This window comes from Tinamus guttatus, unplaced genomic scaffold, assembly GCF_059628265.1.
Source record: "Tinamus guttatus ecotype Peru unplaced genomic scaffold, ASM5962826v1 Tinamus_guttatus_pri_ptg000226l, whole genome shotgun sequence".
NCBI lineage: Eukaryota > Metazoa > Chordata > Aves > Tinamiformes > Tinamidae > Tinamus > Tinamus guttatus.
The window spans coordinates 4,640,927-4,658,915 of NW_028288760.1; the positions used below are offsets into that span (position 1 = coordinate 4,640,927).

The 17,989-nt window shown below is 52.8% G+C and overlaps 1 protein-coding gene across 2 annotated transcripts in view; it reads right to left on the reverse strand.

The window, feature by feature from the left end:
• Positions 1-5,270: 5,270 nt before the first annotated feature.
• The window catches only part of MAPKAP1 (MAPK associated protein 1), a 67,482-nt gene continuing 54,763 nt past the window's right edge, over positions 5,271-17,989 (reverse strand). For both annotated transcript variants that reach the window (XM_088525413.1, XM_088525412.1), the window contains 4 exons: positions 17,507-17,647; positions 13,165-13,302; positions 6,683-6,780; positions 5,271-5,880 (listed from right to left, as the gene is read on the reverse strand). In XM_088525413.1, the coding sequence (XP_088381539.1) occupies positions 5,755-5,880; positions 6,683-6,780; positions 13,165-13,302; positions 17,507-17,647 (503 nt within the window). In that variant the 3' untranslated portion in view covers positions 5,271-5,754. The remainder of the gene's footprint in view (positions 5,881-6,682; positions 6,781-13,164; positions 13,303-17,506; positions 17,648-17,989) is intronic.

The following is a 17,989-nucleotide window of genomic DNA, read 5'->3' on the forward strand; positions in this document are numbered from 1 at the left end:
CCTGACCTTCATTCCCGCTCATTTGCATCCGGCATTTTTCATCCGCTGGAATATGGTGTTTGGGGACCTTTCCATCATTAAGTGTATTTACAGCAATTTCCTTATGTGTTTTCTCCAAGGGATTCTGTTATGAGAGGCACATTAAATCTCCATTAATACCTCATTATCCGACTGATAAGATTACCATGATAATGAGGCAGAAATTCTAATTGTTTCACTTCTTATTGTGCCTTTCATTAAATCATATACCTGGAAGTTGCCGCTGGAGAGGGGAGCTGCAGGCCTGGGCGCGGTGGTGGCCCCAGCGTGGCCCTGGTGGCTCCGGGGCGCCGTGGGCCGGCCCGGCCGATCCGGGGCGGCTCCCTCTGCCCCGCGCTGCCCGGGAGCCCCTCGCGTGCCGGGCGCCAGCCCCGGGCCTCGCGCTGCCTGCGCGCGCAGCAGCACTGCCGGCGGTTGCCCATGTTTGTGGGGGTGACGCACGAGCGCGGCCGGGGCTGCCCTGTGGCCTCCGCGCGCCCTGCGCCCTTTTCAGGGACAGCGGAGGCTGCTGCCCCAGCCCGGGGAGCGCGGCCTTGGCTGGAGCCCTTTGCCAGCCGCTGCCTCCCCACAGGGCCGGGCCCCCAGCCCCAGGGCTCCTCGTCCCGCCTCGGTCCTCGTGTCCCGTTTCCGCCCCTCGGGGTGCGAGGAAGCCGCTGCTCTGGGTTTTGCTTTGCAGGCTCCTCTCGGCGCAGGGCCTGGGCCTGGGCTCCCTGCGCCCCCTCGGCCGGGCCCGCGCGCCGCGAGGCGGCGTCTCCATGGAAACCGCAGCCTCGCCGCGCGGGAGGCCGAGGCCGAAGGCGCCGCGCGGAGCCGGGAGACAAAGCGGGGCCGGAGCCCCGACCGGGCCGAGCAGGGACAGCCCCGGGCGGCGCCGGGGCCTGGGCGGGGGTTAATCAGCGCTCAGTAACGTTTCCAAGTGTAAATGGAGCATTTGTTTAATTACGTGTAAGCAGCAATACATCCCGGCCATTATCTAAATCACTATTTTATTTCTTGGATGTGGTTTCATAATGCTGGGTTTGTGCTCCAGCCTCTGCATCATTAACAGAGAAGAGTTAATGAATATAAAAGCGTAAAGGCTAATTACACTTTAATTTACAATCGTGGTCTCATTTTGGGACCACATGAAATCTGTTTTGAAAACAATTTAAAAAACCAGCCCAGCGAGGGGCTGCTGAACGCGGGGGTTTGGACGCGGCGCCGCGTGGCCCCGCTCGCGCTGCAGGCGCCCGTCACGCGGCGGCCACGGGGCTGCAGCGCCCGCCGGCCCCGCGGCCAGGGCCGAGCTGGGCACGAGCGCCTCGCGCGAGGGAGGCAGCAGTGCAGGGGGCAGCGCTGCAGGGGGCGGGAGCGGAGCCGGGCGGCGCTGCGGGCGCTCCACGGGGCTCGCGGCAGAGCGGGGCTGTGCGGGAGCCCGCGGTGCCGTTGTGGCAGGATGACTGTGTCTGCAGTCGAGGCTCGCGCAGGAGGGCGGCCTCCCGGCCCGTCCTCGCAGGGACGTCCACAGCGGGGCTGCTCCGATGGGGGAGCCTCGGGGCTCCCTGGGGCTGTGGGAGAGCCGCGATTTGGGGCTCGCTGCCCTCGACCGGCCGCCTCGGCGCTCCTGGAGGAGCGTGCAGAGCACGGGGCGCTGGAGGCGCCGAGGAGCAGGGAACCGTCCTCGTAACGCAGCGCTAACGCGTCAAGTATTGCAGCAGCTGCTTCTGCAGCGGCCCAAACTGCCGGGGCTCCAAGCGTGTCCATCGCGGCTCCCACTCCAAGTGTGGAGTCTCCCTGTCCAGCGCGGAGCCCCGGCAGCTGCCACAGGAGCCCTGTCAGCCGGCCCCGTCCTAAGCCGCTTAGCGCGCGCTGCATTGATGCTGTATAGAGCTAATTTCTTAATCAAAATGTCATGTGCTGTTAAGTCAGAAGCCCCATGGAAGCTGGAGCTCTATGCTATGCACTCACTTTATGAGTTAAACTTTTAAATTACAAGAACAAAACCAACTTTCCTGACGAGCTCTACTTTCTGTGAGCCCTGCTGACGGGCACTAATTATAGGCCAAGCTTTGTCAGCTGCCCCGTTTCCCGCCCTTGCAGTATTCCCTCCGGGACCACGTTGTGCTAACAACGGGATTGTTCTGCCCTTCAGGCGCCTGGTGCGGCCCAGGATGAGGCGGAGCGGGAGCTGCAGCACCGAGGGGGCCTCAAGATGGCATGCGAGGAGCGGGAACAGCGCCGCGAACAAAGCCGACCCAGCCCTGGGCCCAGCACCGTGCGCAGCCGCCACGGCTGGGGCCCCGCAACCACTCGGCCCGTGGTGGCGGGAGCTGTCGGCGCGCGGCTCCGTGCCCGCCACGGCCAGCAGCGAGGCCAGCAGCGAGGCCAGCAGCGAGGCCAGCAGCCGGCGCCGCGCTCGGAGCGGTGCGGGGCAGTGAGCGCCGCGCGGAGCACGAGCAGCGTCAGCCCCGGCCTGCAGAGTTGCCAGCGGCAGCGCGGGGCCGGCTCGGCCCCCAGCACCGCGCGCCCAGGCCCGTTTGTGCCTGCTTGGCAGCCAGGCCCTGGGCAGGTCATGGGCGCCGGCGCCGCCAGCGTGGGAAGACACCGCTGAGACACGCGGGACTCATCATAGCCGAGCTGAGACACCGTGGGGGCGGATAACGGGCTGCGTGGCCACCGAGCTGGGCACGGACGTGGGCACGGGGCCGGACACAGGCTCCGCCAGGGTCTGCGTTAACGGCAGCGGCTGCTGGGCGCATGGCCGTGTGCACGTGCGCTCTCCTGCAGCCCTGGAGCTTGCTGGACGGGCCCAGCACCCGCCGTGGCCAGCGCGGAGCTGGGAACGGAGCTGGGAACGAGGCCGGAGCGTCCGGGAGCTGCGGAGGCCTCGGCACCCTGGAGACCACCCCCCAACCACGGAGGCCCCCCGGCCGCCCGGGTGACGTTGGTGTCGCAGCAGCCCCAGGGCTGCCCACCCCAGGAGGGGGCTCGGTTACCACTAAAAATGTACTGCCACTTGTCAGAAAAATGAATAAATGACCACATTATTTTTTCATTTTGGAGCTCAGCATCTGTTTGTCTAATCAAGAAAGAGAACCGGGAAAGTCAAGCAGGGCTGACGCACACATTTTATTTAACTTTTCCTCTGTCAAAGGAGTTTAAATGTGTAATGAACAGGCCATGGTGATTTGAAATATAATCCCATTACTCTGATGAGATTACCAAGGCTGTGAGAGTTCACAAATCACGCGCAGGGTTTCTAGCGGGCCCAGCACCCTGGCGAGGGCTTTTCTTTTTCTGCATTTCAGCAGAGGAAAAGGGGGAGCCCAGAACACGTGGGGACCTGGTGGCTGCACCGGGACGGGCCCCGCGCTGACGGATCCTGACCCGCGCCCGGCAGCGGCGCTTGGGCTCCAGGCGGGAGCGGCAGCGGCAGCAGAACCGGCTCCACCGCAGCCAGCTCTGCCCACGCGCTGGGACCCCCTCAGCCCTGGCCCTGGGGACATCTCTGGGCTGCCCGGGCCCTGTTGCAGCCCCGGTTCCTCAGGAGGAAGGGACATGAGGGGGACTCCGGGACCCCGCATGGCCCAGGGCGCTGCCCGCAGTGACACCGCGTTGGGCCGGCACTCGCAGGTGCCCTGTGCAAGCGCAGCCTTTGCTACGTGACGGGCAGCAGGCGCTAATGCCTCAGCTGCACAAATAGGCCAGGTCCCCTTTGAGCCCCAGAAATACGGGGAAATTCAGAAAAACCTGGATGCTGCGGCACGCGCTGCGGCACACGGAGCATCGGGGCTGCAGCAGGCAGAGCCGCCCGGCGCTGCCGGAGCCGGGAGCGAACAGCTTGTCTGCTGACCCAGTTGAATGCCCATCTGAATCAATTAGATCTACAGCTACCAGGGAAGGACCAGCGCGCCCGGCTCGCTCCGCTGCGCACCGAGCAGGCGGCAGCTTAACTCTTTCCGCGAGGGTAGGGGAAATGCTGGGATGGGGAGAGGCTCTCGTGGCCCAAAACCCTCGGCATTTCCTGCATTGAAGGAAGGTTTTGCTGGGCGGGCTGTGGAAGGGGAGCTGCTCCGTAACGCAGCCCTCGCGCCGGGCGCTGCCGCGGCGGAGCCGGGGGCACCCGGGCGGCCACGCGGAGCCGCGGGTCGAGGGGCCGGAGTCACGCGCAGGGCAGGGCAGGGCAGCTCCTCGGGCTCCGGCTGCAGCCGCCGCAGAGCCCCAGCTGCAACCGCGACCCCCTGCGCCGGCCGGGGCTGCGCCGGCCTCGCGGCGCCCAACCCAGCACGCGGGTATCGGCTCCCGGCCAGGGCGACACGGCCGTGAAAACCAGCACGAGTCTGACGGAGCTTCTCACGTGAAAGGGGCGGTTGTTTAATTCAGCTGAAAATAATTGAAACTAGGTGCCAAAAGAACATTCACGTAACAACTTTAATGTTAAATAGTTCACAAACTTGATTAAAGGAGTCATTTACATTGCATTATTTGAAGGTTCTTTCCCCATTGCGTCTACGCTGCAGTTGTGCATATAAAATACTTAAAAATGCAATATCATACTATAAAATACTGTTTCTCCTGTTTCTCCTTTGCTGAGTAATAATCATGGAAGACTGTGCAGTACAGAAGGGCCTTCTCGGTCTGCGCCGGGGACAGAGGCAGCAGCTCCGGGAAGGCTTCGCTCACTTTCTTCCAATGGAACAAGCTAAAAGTTCAAAAATTGAGAACTTAAATGTAACACATAACTGGCAAGTAAAGCTCTCCGCCTTCGTGTTCATTCCTAGGCTATACGTTAAGGCTCAGAAAGATTTTTTTATACAAAAGCAGAGTACGAAGGTCCTGCAGGGCTGGGGCGCTTCCTCCGGCAGCCCTGGGGGCTCCCCGGCGCGTGGGGCCCGGCGCAGGAAACATGAACAAGGCCAGAACAGTTAGAAATCCCAGTACAAAGCAGATTCTCATTTGTATTTTTAAAGACTCCTCTAATACTAAAAAAGGCGAAGGAATTCCTCAGTCTCCGCGTGGAAGCTGCCCCAGGAGCGAGGGCAGAGCCGCCGCGCGGAGCGGAGCAGCGCGTTAAGGAGCAGCAGCGGTGGCCGAGCAGAACGGAGCCGCCCGGCCTGTCCACACGATCCTTCCCAACGGGCTCCTGCGCGAGGGCGCCCGGGCTCGGCGCCGCCTCCCGCACGCGGCAACAGCAGAGGAGCCATCTGGGGCTGCAGCCTCCCCCCAAGAACTGTGCAGCGTATGGACCTCCAGAAAGATTACATCTGTTTATTAACAGTAAAAATGGATACATTTGTCCTACATTTTGCTTTTAGAAATCTGATCATGTCACAAGCAATACCTGCGTGTACGTGGGTGTATTACAGATGTATATAATTCATTTTAACCAGGCTGTGAAATAATATGTAATCACATCTCTTCTTGTGATTGTACATAATACAGTAATTAAATGATGCCCGTCTACGTCATTCTCTTATTTCTAATCAAAGGAACCTGAAGCGTAACAGTCTTCTTTCCGGCTGATATGGCTCTTTATTTTTGTCACAGGGGAGACTTCCCATCACCAAAGAGGGATAATCTGCCAACCGTGAGAGACTGGATAATACGGATTTTCTTCCCTGGCTGCTCCTGCCTGTTGGCATCAGGAGCGCCGCAGTTCTCGCTCCCACCTGTCTCCGGCTGTCGGGAGCTCCTCCTGCTCCGAGCGCGGCAGGCAGGTCTCCTCCAGGCGAGACGCTACTGCTGTCCCGATTTCTTCTCCTTCTGGAAGCTGAAGCTTGTTCTCCTGCTCAGTTTTCTTTGTTTCTGAGCAAAATACTCTGCTCGGGCTGTGCTTGCTCGCGACTCCAGGATGTAGTTCACCTGCAGAACAGGGCAGGGAAGCGGCCGCGGTGAGGGGGACGCGCCGGTCCCCGCAGCGACGCAGCCGCGGGACGCGCGCCGGGACGGCGCTGCGACGCGCTGCACTAACGGGTTCCACCAGCTTTCATAAAAATAATTCTGCCATTATGATGTTTGCGTACTCAGCTCGTCTCAGAGTTTCCCTGTGTTTTGGCACATTTTATGTGATGAAAGCATTTTTAAATGATATTTAACAAGCCCGCTATTCCCTAAATTTATTATCTCCAGTACTTTGTGATAATCACATAGATAATTTTAATGGAAGGTTAATGCAAGAATCAAAAAGATAAAAATGCCCTTTGGTCTGCCATTAGCTGGTTAATATGCTGTGGCTTAAAACTTGCACAATTTTATGCACTGTAGAGTGTTTCACTTTCATTGCATATTACAGCTTAAGGCATAAAAATATAGGGAATTTTCATGCTCAATAAAGCCTCAGTCTTTCTCACTTGATCATGTAAAAAGCCTAATTTGAAAAGTCTGATCTCCTAATGCTGATGGAATTGGAAATAGACTGGTAACTTATGCACAAAACCAGAAAATGTTCTACATAAACAACTTGAGAACTTAAGGAAGAAGTACTGTTCAGTAATATTTTTCTCTTGAATATTCATGTTATTCTTAGCAAATCTACCTTTTTAGCCTTCTCTTATGAAGGGTTTCAAGTTTATGCAGTGTTCTGGGTTACAAGGGTTGGTCTGAGCCAAACTAGGGCCCCAACGCGTCGCCGTTGCCACGTCCCCGGAGCCGGGGCCCTACTCACCTTCAGGACTATCTCATTAACAGTAGCAGCATCGGATTCAAAGTAAAGGTGTTTGTAGTCGTGATTGCTTAGATATGTAAGTTTAAATATTGCATGACCTGCGAAGATAAGAAAAACTGTTGAGAATCTCCCCAGGTTTGGGCAGCGCGCGCCTGACAGAAGCGAGCCCAGATGGTGATCTTAGCATACCATCAGCACGACAGAAGGGAGCAATGAAACGCTGACAGGCTTCTCATGTCATTTCAATTTAAGGCAAGTGGTGGCTTACAGGAGCAGCTGAACTCTATTCAATGAAGTTCATTTTCCCATCACATCCCCACTGCAGGAAATGCAAAAATCTATCAAACGCCTAGTTAGCTCCGCTGAGCCCGCGCCGGCGCCGCGCGCACGGACACGACCACCGCGTGGTGCAACAAGCAGCCCGCGTGCAGGACGAGCGTCAGGGTGCAAAGGGAGGGCCACTGAGCCCCGGAATCATCACCCGCCCCAAGAGCCTCTCCCCAAACAACACCCAAACCCAGGCGGGTGCTTAGGGCAAGGGAAAAGGTCACTGCGATTCTGAGGAGACGGCCCACGACAGAGCGCAGGACCCCGTCACTGCGAGCGGGTCGGCGGGAACCGATGCAGCAGGCGCCGGCCAGCGCGCGGCCGCAGCCGCTCGACGGTGGCACCGGCACCGCCGCAGCTCCGGGAGGGAACGCAGCGAGATCCCGGCTGGCCCGAGCGAGAAACCCTCCTCAGCGCCCCCCTCCCTCTACCCCGGCGATCCATCCCTCCTCCCAGCCCGCGCTGCTGACGGGAGCGGAACGCCGCTTCGCTCCCAGCGCTCATTCCGGCACTGCGGAAGCGCCAGGCAGCTCGGGGCGGCAGGGGACGGAGCCCCGGATCCCACGGAGCCGCCGGCATTGCCGGGACCGCGGCCACATCCCGGCCCCTCCGCTGGGCACGGAGCTGCCCCGAGGGCGGGATGGACGGGAAAGAAGCTGAAAGGACTTTTCTGCAGAACGCCCTGTTGAAGCGTTATGTTCATGCGCTCCCGTGGCCACATGGCGCTATTTACTGTGTGCAAAATCAGCTCATGGGAAACGTTAGCAGCACTCTGCTCCGCTCCCGTCCCAGCAGCTGGAATTCACGACTGATTTCCACTTCCAAGGGCGCTGCTGTACGCGATGCCCTCTTGCCAATCGAACACCACCGCAACGGTGCCTCAGAGGGAGCAGGACATCCAGGTTTCTGCATCTCCACATAAGAACGTTTGGTACCGAACCAGAGCAGCCCCAGGTTTCCACCGCGCCGATGCCGGACGCCCCCGGAGCGGCCCTCGGCCGGGCTCTCGGCCCACGGGCGCTGCAGGGACATGCGGGGATGTGGGGACACGTGGGGACATGCAGGGACACGTGGGGACGCCTCGGCCGCCCTCCCGCCCGGCTGCTCCGCTTGGCCATTCCCGCCTGGAACGGGAGGGAAGGGCTCGTTGTGGCCCCCGGAGCGGGAACGCGCTGCAGCCGGCGATCCTGGACAGAACACGGAGAAGCTTCACAAAGTCCGGGCACTTCAGTTCACAGCGGAAAGCAAAGCTGCGCTTTTTAATCACAGTTACAAACTCTTTTTAGCAGACAACTGGTCTAAAAAACACTCCTGCTTGGGAAACAACGGCATTATATGACTTTGCACAATAAAAACTCATGCTTTTCTACCACATCTGCAAGAGCAGAAATGTTTTTTCCTCCTCCCCTGCCCATCCCCCTGAGCCAGCCCTATGAAAAGGCTCTTTCTCTTCTGCCATTGCCACCCTTTAAAACTGCACTGCTGAACGAAACCACTAATTAGATGAAGGATGAAAAGAATATTCATGAATTGGACAAAACAGAAAACAAACACAGGGAAATGCAAATTTATGTTAATTTTTCAATATACCTTGATGATTGCTTTGTCATTACAGAGCCATAAGGCAGAAGTCAACAATTAAGAGATATTAGTGCAGTGAATAGCTGGAGAAAAGTCTCTCCAAGAACAAAAGACTCATGGGCATCATTTGACATTGTGGCAGAAGTTGCAACTTCAACAGGACTGAATCTTGACACCTCTTCTCCTAGAAAAATAGACTAGCAAACAGGCTAGGAATTAGGAAAATAAAATAAAACTTACTTAAAACTTTCTGAATTAAATGATGTAATAACTCTTCATCAACCAGTGCTATGTTTAATCCAAGAGCCTGGGGAGGGGGAACTCTGCTATTTTGAATTCCTTCTTCAAAATTCCTGCTTCAAAAGTAATATTGTGACCCAGGAATAGGGACTGGGGGTCCCACAAAAACACAGGAATTGCATCGTCACCGAAACAGGCACCTTCGTCAGCCCCTGCCCGACAAGGAAACCTGCAGGGGCAGAAACCTCCTGCCCGGCGCTCGCCACCTCCACGCGTGGCCGCCTCCATTCCAGGTGTCCTGGAAGCAGAGCTGCAATTAAGAAAGTGCCGCGTACGACCAGTTTAATGTCAAATTACGGTAACTATTTTCACATCTGGAATCTTTTTTCAAAGCCTTTCATTTCTTCACTGAATTATTACCGAAGGCAGAAAACTAATAAAGATTTTTTTCAAGAACGGTGAGAACTGAGGTGGAACCCAGGGTTGCCCAAAACCTCTTCAGCAGCAACCTTGTTTTGGAGGGAGATGATAAATAAATCAGGAGGCACTAAGGAGCGTTTCCGCCCGGCGCTCGCCCCCGCGCCGCGCCGGCACCTCATCAATCACGCGGTGTCTGCGCGAGCCGAGCCTTGTAAATGTCAGCTCCACTCAAGCCCAAGGAGAAGCGCATCAAAATGCGCCAAGGAGTTTTAATTGGATAGTGTAATTAAACTAAAAAACCCCAGCAGACTCGCTTTGACAGCAGAGATGAAGACCCCTTTTAATAGGGCTCCGGAACATATTTGTTCTGAGGAGGAGGGAAGGGGCGCGCGTGGCTCCGCGCTGCCGCACGGCGGCTCCAGGACACGCGTGGGGCCGGGGCCGCCCGACGCCCCGGGAGCGCCGCCCGCTCCATGCGCGTCCCTGCGACGCGGGCCCTGCGGTGCCGGGCAGCAGCACCAACCTGCCCAGCGCCTCCCGTCCCGGCTCGGGAGCTGGGAACGGCGCCCGGCCCGCGCGGCCTCCCCGCGCCAGGGCATCCCGCGCGGCCTCCACGCGACGCGGCCTCCACGCGACGCAGCCTCCACGCGACGCGGCCTCGACGCGGGACCTGCCGGGCTCCGCGCGCCGCCCCGGGGCCCTGCGCAACCCCCGGCGAACGCGTTAGGGCAGAGCTGCATCATCCGCAGGAACCTGCCGCTGAATTAAAACATCAAACACCTTTAGCTTTAAATGAAAACTACATAAAAGCGCCTCAGCCATCACTTCGGCTATCACTTCCAGCCAGTATGAATACCGCGAGAAAAGCTATTTTCCTGCAGATGTGGAATTCAATGGGAAAGACTGACTCGTGTAGCAACATCAATCAAAACGTCGGCTCCGCTGGCAGCTTTCGACAGTGAGGCAGGTTCAAAGGTCGCAGGATAAAGAAAAAGCCAAGCTCTGGTTCAGCTCTAATATCTGCTCGCTAGAAGTCTTGCAAGGTACCTACCCCCTTCTGTACCGGGCTGCTTTCATTAATCTTCTTGCCATCTTTTTTAACTAGTCATGCAGAACCGCTCGATAGCGAGACATATAATGGGGAGGCCCTGTGCCTATTACCAGGTTAACATTCTGTTAAGCCCCAGTGCAACAATGGAATACGAATTTAAAGGAAATCTTAAGCTGCAGGGTGCAAAGCAGGCAATTTAATTATAAACTGAAGTCACCGATGTATTCTGTGACCTATAGAACACCTCTGCTTAAACTCCCTTAGTATTAAGGGTATTTTGACCTAGCAATTGAGATGTATCTATCTGCTTTATTTAAAAAGGAAGAATCGAGGATAGAGAACATTTCTTCAGTTTCAAGTAAACGATCACATAAGCTTGATGTCCGCAGACCCCAAACACACACAGCCAGGAAAATAAAAAACCCCGTCTTTTGGAAGCTGCAAGTTTTCCGCACTGCTCGTTCGCAGCGGCACCCGCAGCGGCTCCGCAGGCTCCGCAGGCTCCGCGGGGCCGGCCGCGCGTCCCCGCCGCCGCGCGCACCTCGGCCACGGCGCCAGCGGCAGCGGCGCGGCGCTCGGTGACACTGGAGTTCCTCCCTTGTCCAAGTAACGTAAGAGACATTAACAGAATCTGATTTCCTTTAAATTACACTATTGCAAAGGGATATAATTGTATTAAACCTATTATGTTGCTTCCTTAAGACTTTATATTATGTACACTTAATTGAGATACAAAGCTCTTTTCAGCTATAAAAATGACAACTACTTTATTAAGGTTTAAATCTTATTTCTCAATGATAGGATGCTTCCTTTCAAGATTCGAAATGTTTGGAATCTTTTGTGATAATCAGACTGAACCTGATTTAAACAAGCAGTTTGTATACAGTGTTTTCAGCTTCTAATGGCATTTGATTTAGGTAGCAAGGCCATTACCTCTTCTCTCTGTCTAAATTCAAGGAGTCTGATTTAATTTATAAATAAAAATCCGAATGCTAACCCTGTCCTACTGCAAGGGCAAGCAAAAATCATCAGCCGTTCCTGCCTGCCATACCCATAATAATGGCAAATTAGATGCCAAAGCTTTCCATTTTCATTTTCCACTTTCACTAAATGCAACTCTAAGTTCTGTTAACTTACAACAAAGGGAAGTTACAGCTTCCCCTAGGGTGGCTCCATGTCCATCTGTAAATATTTTAAAACGTGAGTTGTGAACACACCAACTTCACCAAAGCTTCCCTGCTCGAACCTGCCCTTCCACCCAGAACTTCAACAGAAAAGAGGCTTTAGGAGCTCTGCTACATTTAGACACAGATTCTATTTTCAGTGCAGGAAAGCAGCAGTGAACACTCTGAAATCTCTTTACTCCTCCAAATGCAGTAAGAGCAAATCAAATATGTAGCTGTGTTGACTACCACGTACGTTAGAACCAGTTTTGCATAAACCTTCAATTCCAGAATGACTAAATCCTTCCACAAAGCACCCCTGCCTTACCTGCAAACAGAGGTCATATTTGGATGCTCTGTAAATCCTTTACCTCTCTTCAAAAATGGAACAAGGCAGCCTAGCAAAGCGGTACTCAACTGTATTATACTTTAATTGCTGATGTCTATGGAAAGTGGACACTTCAATAAAAAATACAGCATGTTTTTGCTCACTGTAGTGGTACAACCACTGTTACACGTTGCTGGACACCTTTGAAAGACTAGATGGAGCGTATTTGTGTTACAAGAGATAAAAACAGGGAAACAAAATATATTGCAAAACTCCAAGAGCTTATCTTTACTCAGCCTCTCTTTGCAATAATTCATTCAAGGAAGATCCAGGAATAATTTTTGATGTAAACTCTGCTACAAACATATATCACTATGCTGATAAAAATCACAGACAAAACTTGTGAAATACAGTGACTTTCTTTCCTTTATGCTACTGAAATAACTTTTTTTTCCATTTAAAATTCAACAGATAGTGATCTGCTGTTAAGACTTCCCCCAAATGCATCATTCTGGGATGTCACACAAAGTCTTTTGTGCTGACCTAAAATAATGACTTTGGGAACAGCTTTAGTGAATGTGAAGGAGGCCGGCAGATTTCCGGGAGACTTCTTTTATGCTCTCAGAATTATGATGATCACGCATTTCATAAGAAACTCAGAATGAATTTATGAGCGGTCACGTGAGCACGAGCAAATAAAAAACCTCAGCGTCATAAAGGTGACCCCGGCCGAGCCTGCGCGTCCTTCCGCGGTGACCCCGCTCCTCGCGGAGCTGCGGGGCCCTCGCGGGGAGGCCGCGGCCGGCGCGTCCCGCACGGGCACCGCGCGCCCGAGGGGCCTGGAGCGCAGGACGGGCCGCGGGGGGAGCAGCCTCCCCTCTGCTCCCCCCATCTCCGCACAGACACTCGTGTCTCGTACCCGCAGCATCTCTGCACTGCACACACACGAGCCTAAGGAAACCTGCCCACGTGCGTGAACCACGCGTGCAGTTTTTGGCAGCGCCACGTTATGTTTTGATGCCCCTGGGAGACGCTGGGTCTTTTTGCTGGGGCTCATCTCCCTTACAACCCTGTCTTGGTTAGACACTACACAGGTGAAAACAGCATTTTTTTGGGATGATGTTATTAGCAGTTACTGATCGTTGTTGAGAAACACTCATAACGATGCAATTAGCTGCAAGCAGCAATAAAAGGACACTCATAAAATGCGTATCTGTATACGAAATGTTTGATATAATAGAATAAAGTCAGATTAAAAACATCCTATAATGAATAAAATACACCTATAGAAAGGACATGGTAGCAATAATTCTTTGGGCATGTAGCACAGAGAGGGAGAGAAGAGAGAACATAAATAAAAAGGACTACTCACTTGGGCTTTTTTCTTCCGCAAGGTCACAGGCACAGAGGAGTTCAGAATCGATTGAAATGGGTTTCTGCTTAATCCAAAACTTAGTGCTGGCCTTCTGATTAGTAACGGGGTCTATCTCTACCTTGTCTCCAGAAATACCTGAGATGAGAAAGAATAGAAAGCCACAACAGTGATCTGTGTAAGTGATTTCATATCAGCCATTTGACACACTTTATAAATCTTAAATGGGATGAAAGTATATTGCCCTTTGGGGTTTTTATTGAAAGAACACAGGCTTTTGAAAGCAAAAGAAAATGATTATTAAACTGCAGTGGTGATCTACATTTTATTCTCCTACATTACTGGGGAAAAAGGGATACCAGCAAAAAAGAAATATCACAAAAATACTCTGCCCCGCACACACAGAGCAGTTCTTGCAGCACCAGCTAAATGACCTGCAGGATGTATATGAAGATACTGCTACTTTCTCGGTCGTCACTATTACACAAGGGGCAGTACCACAGTCGTCACTCCCCGTCTGCGCGCAGCACACGCGCTCCACGCGCTCCACACGCAGACCCCGGGCACCTGCAGCACCGCGTTAACGCCCCGCGTTGAGCAGCCATTGCTGAGCCGGGCCGGCCCGGGGCCCGCGGCGTTCCTGCGCCGCCGCCGCTCCGAGGAGCCCTACGGAGGCGGCTCCGCGCGGCCCGGCACGGGCTGCCGGCCGCGTCCGACACTGCCCGCGCGCCTGGGGCTCCGCGGGGCCGCGCAGCGGGGACAGCCGCAAACCCTCAGCTCGCTGCGGCCCCGCTCCGAACGCCCTTCCTGCTCTTGCGAGGGAACGGCCTTCCCGCTGATCCGGGACTCTGGAAGCAGGCGGAAAGTTGGCTGTTAACGGGACTCTGCCTGGGACACGCGGGGGATTCACGGGCGTCTCCGCGAGGGCAGCGCGAAGCGAGGCCGGTCCCGCCGCGCTCGGAACAGGGCACCGTTGTGAGCATCTGTTGACGCGGCTGAACAAACTTCTCGTTGTGCTTTTATACCGAGATGTGTGGAGCCTTAAAGGTAATTACACTTATAAGTCATGAGTTACAGGTGAAACTCATGACAAAGTGGGAAAAAAAAAGGAAGCAATAGAGGCAGAAAGTATTTAAACACCATGTAACTCCTGCATCTCTGAGGTAACCTTATCCCTCTTGAGGCTTTTGGCTACGACACTTGGGAATACGTTATCCTTGCCTCGTCCAAAGCACAGGAAAGCTTACGGGTGCTGAGAACAGCCTTGTAAGAGCTGTGCCCTGAGCAGCACAAGGGGCCATGCGCAGGTGACACCGCGCCGAGCGCAGCCCCGCGCGCAGCCACGCGACCTCCAGCCCAGCCCTGGCTGGTGCAACAGGGGCCAGAGAAATTCCCCTCCTCCTCCTCCATTAATCCAACAACGCACTTTGTCATTAAACATACGTCACATCAGAAATATCACATTTCAATTAAACCTTGTATCAAGAGTCCAATTAATAGGAGGACTACTCAAACTAGGCAATTTGAGCAGGCTGATGGGGTATCTGGAGTCCGTTTTGTTCTGTAATTTAATTTTCAACAGATTATTTTAAACGGGCTTTGTTATTTCACTGTAATAGTTAATTATTCAAAATGGCATTTTCTGCAGGTTAAGAAAAATACAGCAAGTCACTGATACAAGTTCGTATTTTCTTACTGGAAAAAGTCAAGGCAAGTTCTAAAAATAAATGTGCGAATCCCCTGTGTGTAAATAATCCTTTCCCCTATCCGTTCCTTAAAAAAAATCCACCGCTGGACATATCCTTCTAAAATGTTCACTGTATGGCCCTACAAGTTCAGAATTCACAGTCAATCAATATTGTTAATGTACCTTGTTAATTTGATAGGATTTGTCAGGTAACTCCACTGGAAAATTATATAAAACTGTTCCAGATGAACAGATGATAGTGACATGAATTAAAGTGATAGAACAATAGTGGAATATAAACCAGAAATGACACCCAAAGTGGCTGTTGATTTATTGCCATCCTGAGTTTGGTTCTGGGCTTCCATGTATATTAGTGCTACAAATCTGGGTCCATTTAGCAGAGAGATGCTCATACATACATCACCAGCTCCTGCTCCAAGCCAAGGTCACTCCCCATTGCATCAATCTTTTCAGCAGAGGCTACTTCACCAAGCATGGATTTTGTAACCATCTCAGATGTAACAGACTTCCTCCTCTTTCATCTTTTTTTATCATGTAAAATACACTTTAACTTCTATTATTTTTATCTGCAAATTGTTGCTGTATACTTCATCCATTATTTCTTTATCTCGACATCACTAGCTTTAGCTCACACACAACCAAAGAGCACGCTGACAAAGAATGTTGTCTTTTTTGTGTTATTGTTCTCACAATCAGTATGTGTTTAAACCTAGAATCAGAACTGTATATTCCATGTGGCTTTTATACACTCTCTATCATAGTACAAATTAGTCATTCTAAAAAATATCAAGTGAAAATGCTTCCTCTACTATTCTTAATTCATTCATTTTATCAAAAGAAATGTCACTGCTATTGCAGACCAGTAACACTGCTCTGTTCTTGCTTCCTTTGTTGCTTCTGCAACTGCCCCCCCTTCTCCTTTGCCAAAATACTGTCTGGCAGCAGTTTTCCAGGCTACAAGCTTCCTTTAATTTTGATAACGTGGTGCATACGCAAATGTGTCTTCTTCCTCCAGAACATGCCTGAACGCGGGTGGAAATACCACAACAGCAGCGCGTGTGCGTTGCAGTGCGACAGGAGCTAAACCCAAACCGCAGCCCCGCGGGGCTCTGGCTAACGCTGCGGCTGCAGGGAGCCCCAGCACTCGCCGGGCGCTCGCTCGTCCCCCCGTTACCTGCCCAACTCCCTTTGCCGTCCAGCAGGGCCGTGCCCGGGCGGAGAGGCCCGAGGTCCCTCCTGCACGCGCAGGCGCCGTCCCAGCCCGCGGCGCTCTCAGCACACTGAGCAGAGCAGAGCATCCATCCCTGCAGCTCCCCGGCGCCAGCAGCTCCTCCGGCAGCAAAAACCCGCCGGGAAACCACCGGAACGCAGCCCCGCCGCCCTGGACGCTGCCCCTTCGCCCAGACCTTGGTACCTCGCCGGGGGGCTCTGCTTTGTAAAAAAACAATTAGAATATAAAAATCACATTGTCACTGCACTGCCATCAAAAACACACCATTTTGTAGGGTGTAATAAAAGTGAGATTTTATGGTCCTTACACTAGTGGACAGGGTCAGCTCTTCACTACTAAACAAGTTAGGCCATTTGTTTCGTTTAACAGCTCTTCTCCCTTAACCATTTATCTTTAGCGATCTGTCATGACCTTTTCAAGCTCTCATTTCTGACAGCTTCCAGATACAGTGAGTCAAACGTCACTGGAAGCAAACTATCACACTCAGATAGTTTGCTCAAAAGCAGAAAACATGCCCAACGCTGTCCTGCTTCAACACCGACATATAAATCCTTCCCTAACTAGACAGCTCAAAATAAACAAAAGTCTCCCGTGTACGAACTTTACAGACACACACGTCCGTAAAGGTGGAATAAGGAAAAGAGTGAGGTGACAATAATACACAAAGTGCTAGAATTTAACATTTCTAAAGAATTCTACAGAATAAACATATTTTGTAAACATTTCAGTTCTTACTATGCTACTGCTGTGTCATTTCTTTATGGAAGGTATTTGCAGGAATGTCACAGGTCACTTACCAATGCATCATTAATCAAATTTTCACAATTTTAACACAAAGATAAAAAGCCATTCAATCATTTTAAAACAGTAATGGGGCTTTTATAATTCAAGATTCTGTCATCCTTTGGCCTTCGGGTTTTCAAAAGCATTCACAAAGCTAATAGGGACAATATAAAACCTTTAGAGAACACTAGCTATCTTTTATTCCATCTCAAAATCCCACTTGGTCATGACAATCTTTCAGCCTCAGAAGAGAAGAAACCTCATCCTAACTACGCACAGCCTCATTTCGAAATAACAAAACAGTTGGCAAGCAGCTTTCCATTAGGAAGCCCGGTTTAAAATAAAATAGGAAGATGGGGTCATTAAGTAATGGCCTCCTTGCAGAAGAAACCCATGCTAGCTGGCTGGGGATAATAAAAACACTCCAGGGTTTTCAGCTGAACACAATCTGTTCACCTGCGGAGACGCCGGCAGCCCCTCTCGGGGAGGTGCTCCACTGTAAACAGACCAACAAGACAAGGACTGCTTTAAAAATGCCTGTGACAGACAGCTGGCTGCAGGGGACACCCAAGGGCTGAACCGCCGCCGTCTCCTCCGCGTTACAGCACCGATTGATTTACCTAACTGAACATCAGTGGTGAATCGAAACCTATGGATCATGCTGACTTTGAAGGACTTGTAATGGTGGCTACTGAGCATATCCTGGACCGTGGCAATATCGATTTGAGGGTCCTCCTCCGAGATCTCTTCTCCTCTTGAACCTGCAAAACAACCACACAATAATTAACAACGGGTTTCAAATACGGCACACAATTAAGCTAGGATATGACTAGGGTTATGGTGCTTGCAACTGCAGCTTGCAGGAAGATTTTAGACATAAACCATGAGGATTGCTTGCTAATTTGCTTGAGAAGGAACAAAACATTCCGAGTCCATGTGTCTGGAGAGTGAAATTCTCATGTTCCTTCCAATCCCCCAACAATTAGGTCTTCACCAGGCCTTTCAATATAAACTTGCATCCCGCATGCAGAACCAGGCAACGTCCCGGGGGCGCCCCAGGGCCACCAGGGAGGGCTCCTGCTGGCCCCCTGCCCTGCAGCCAG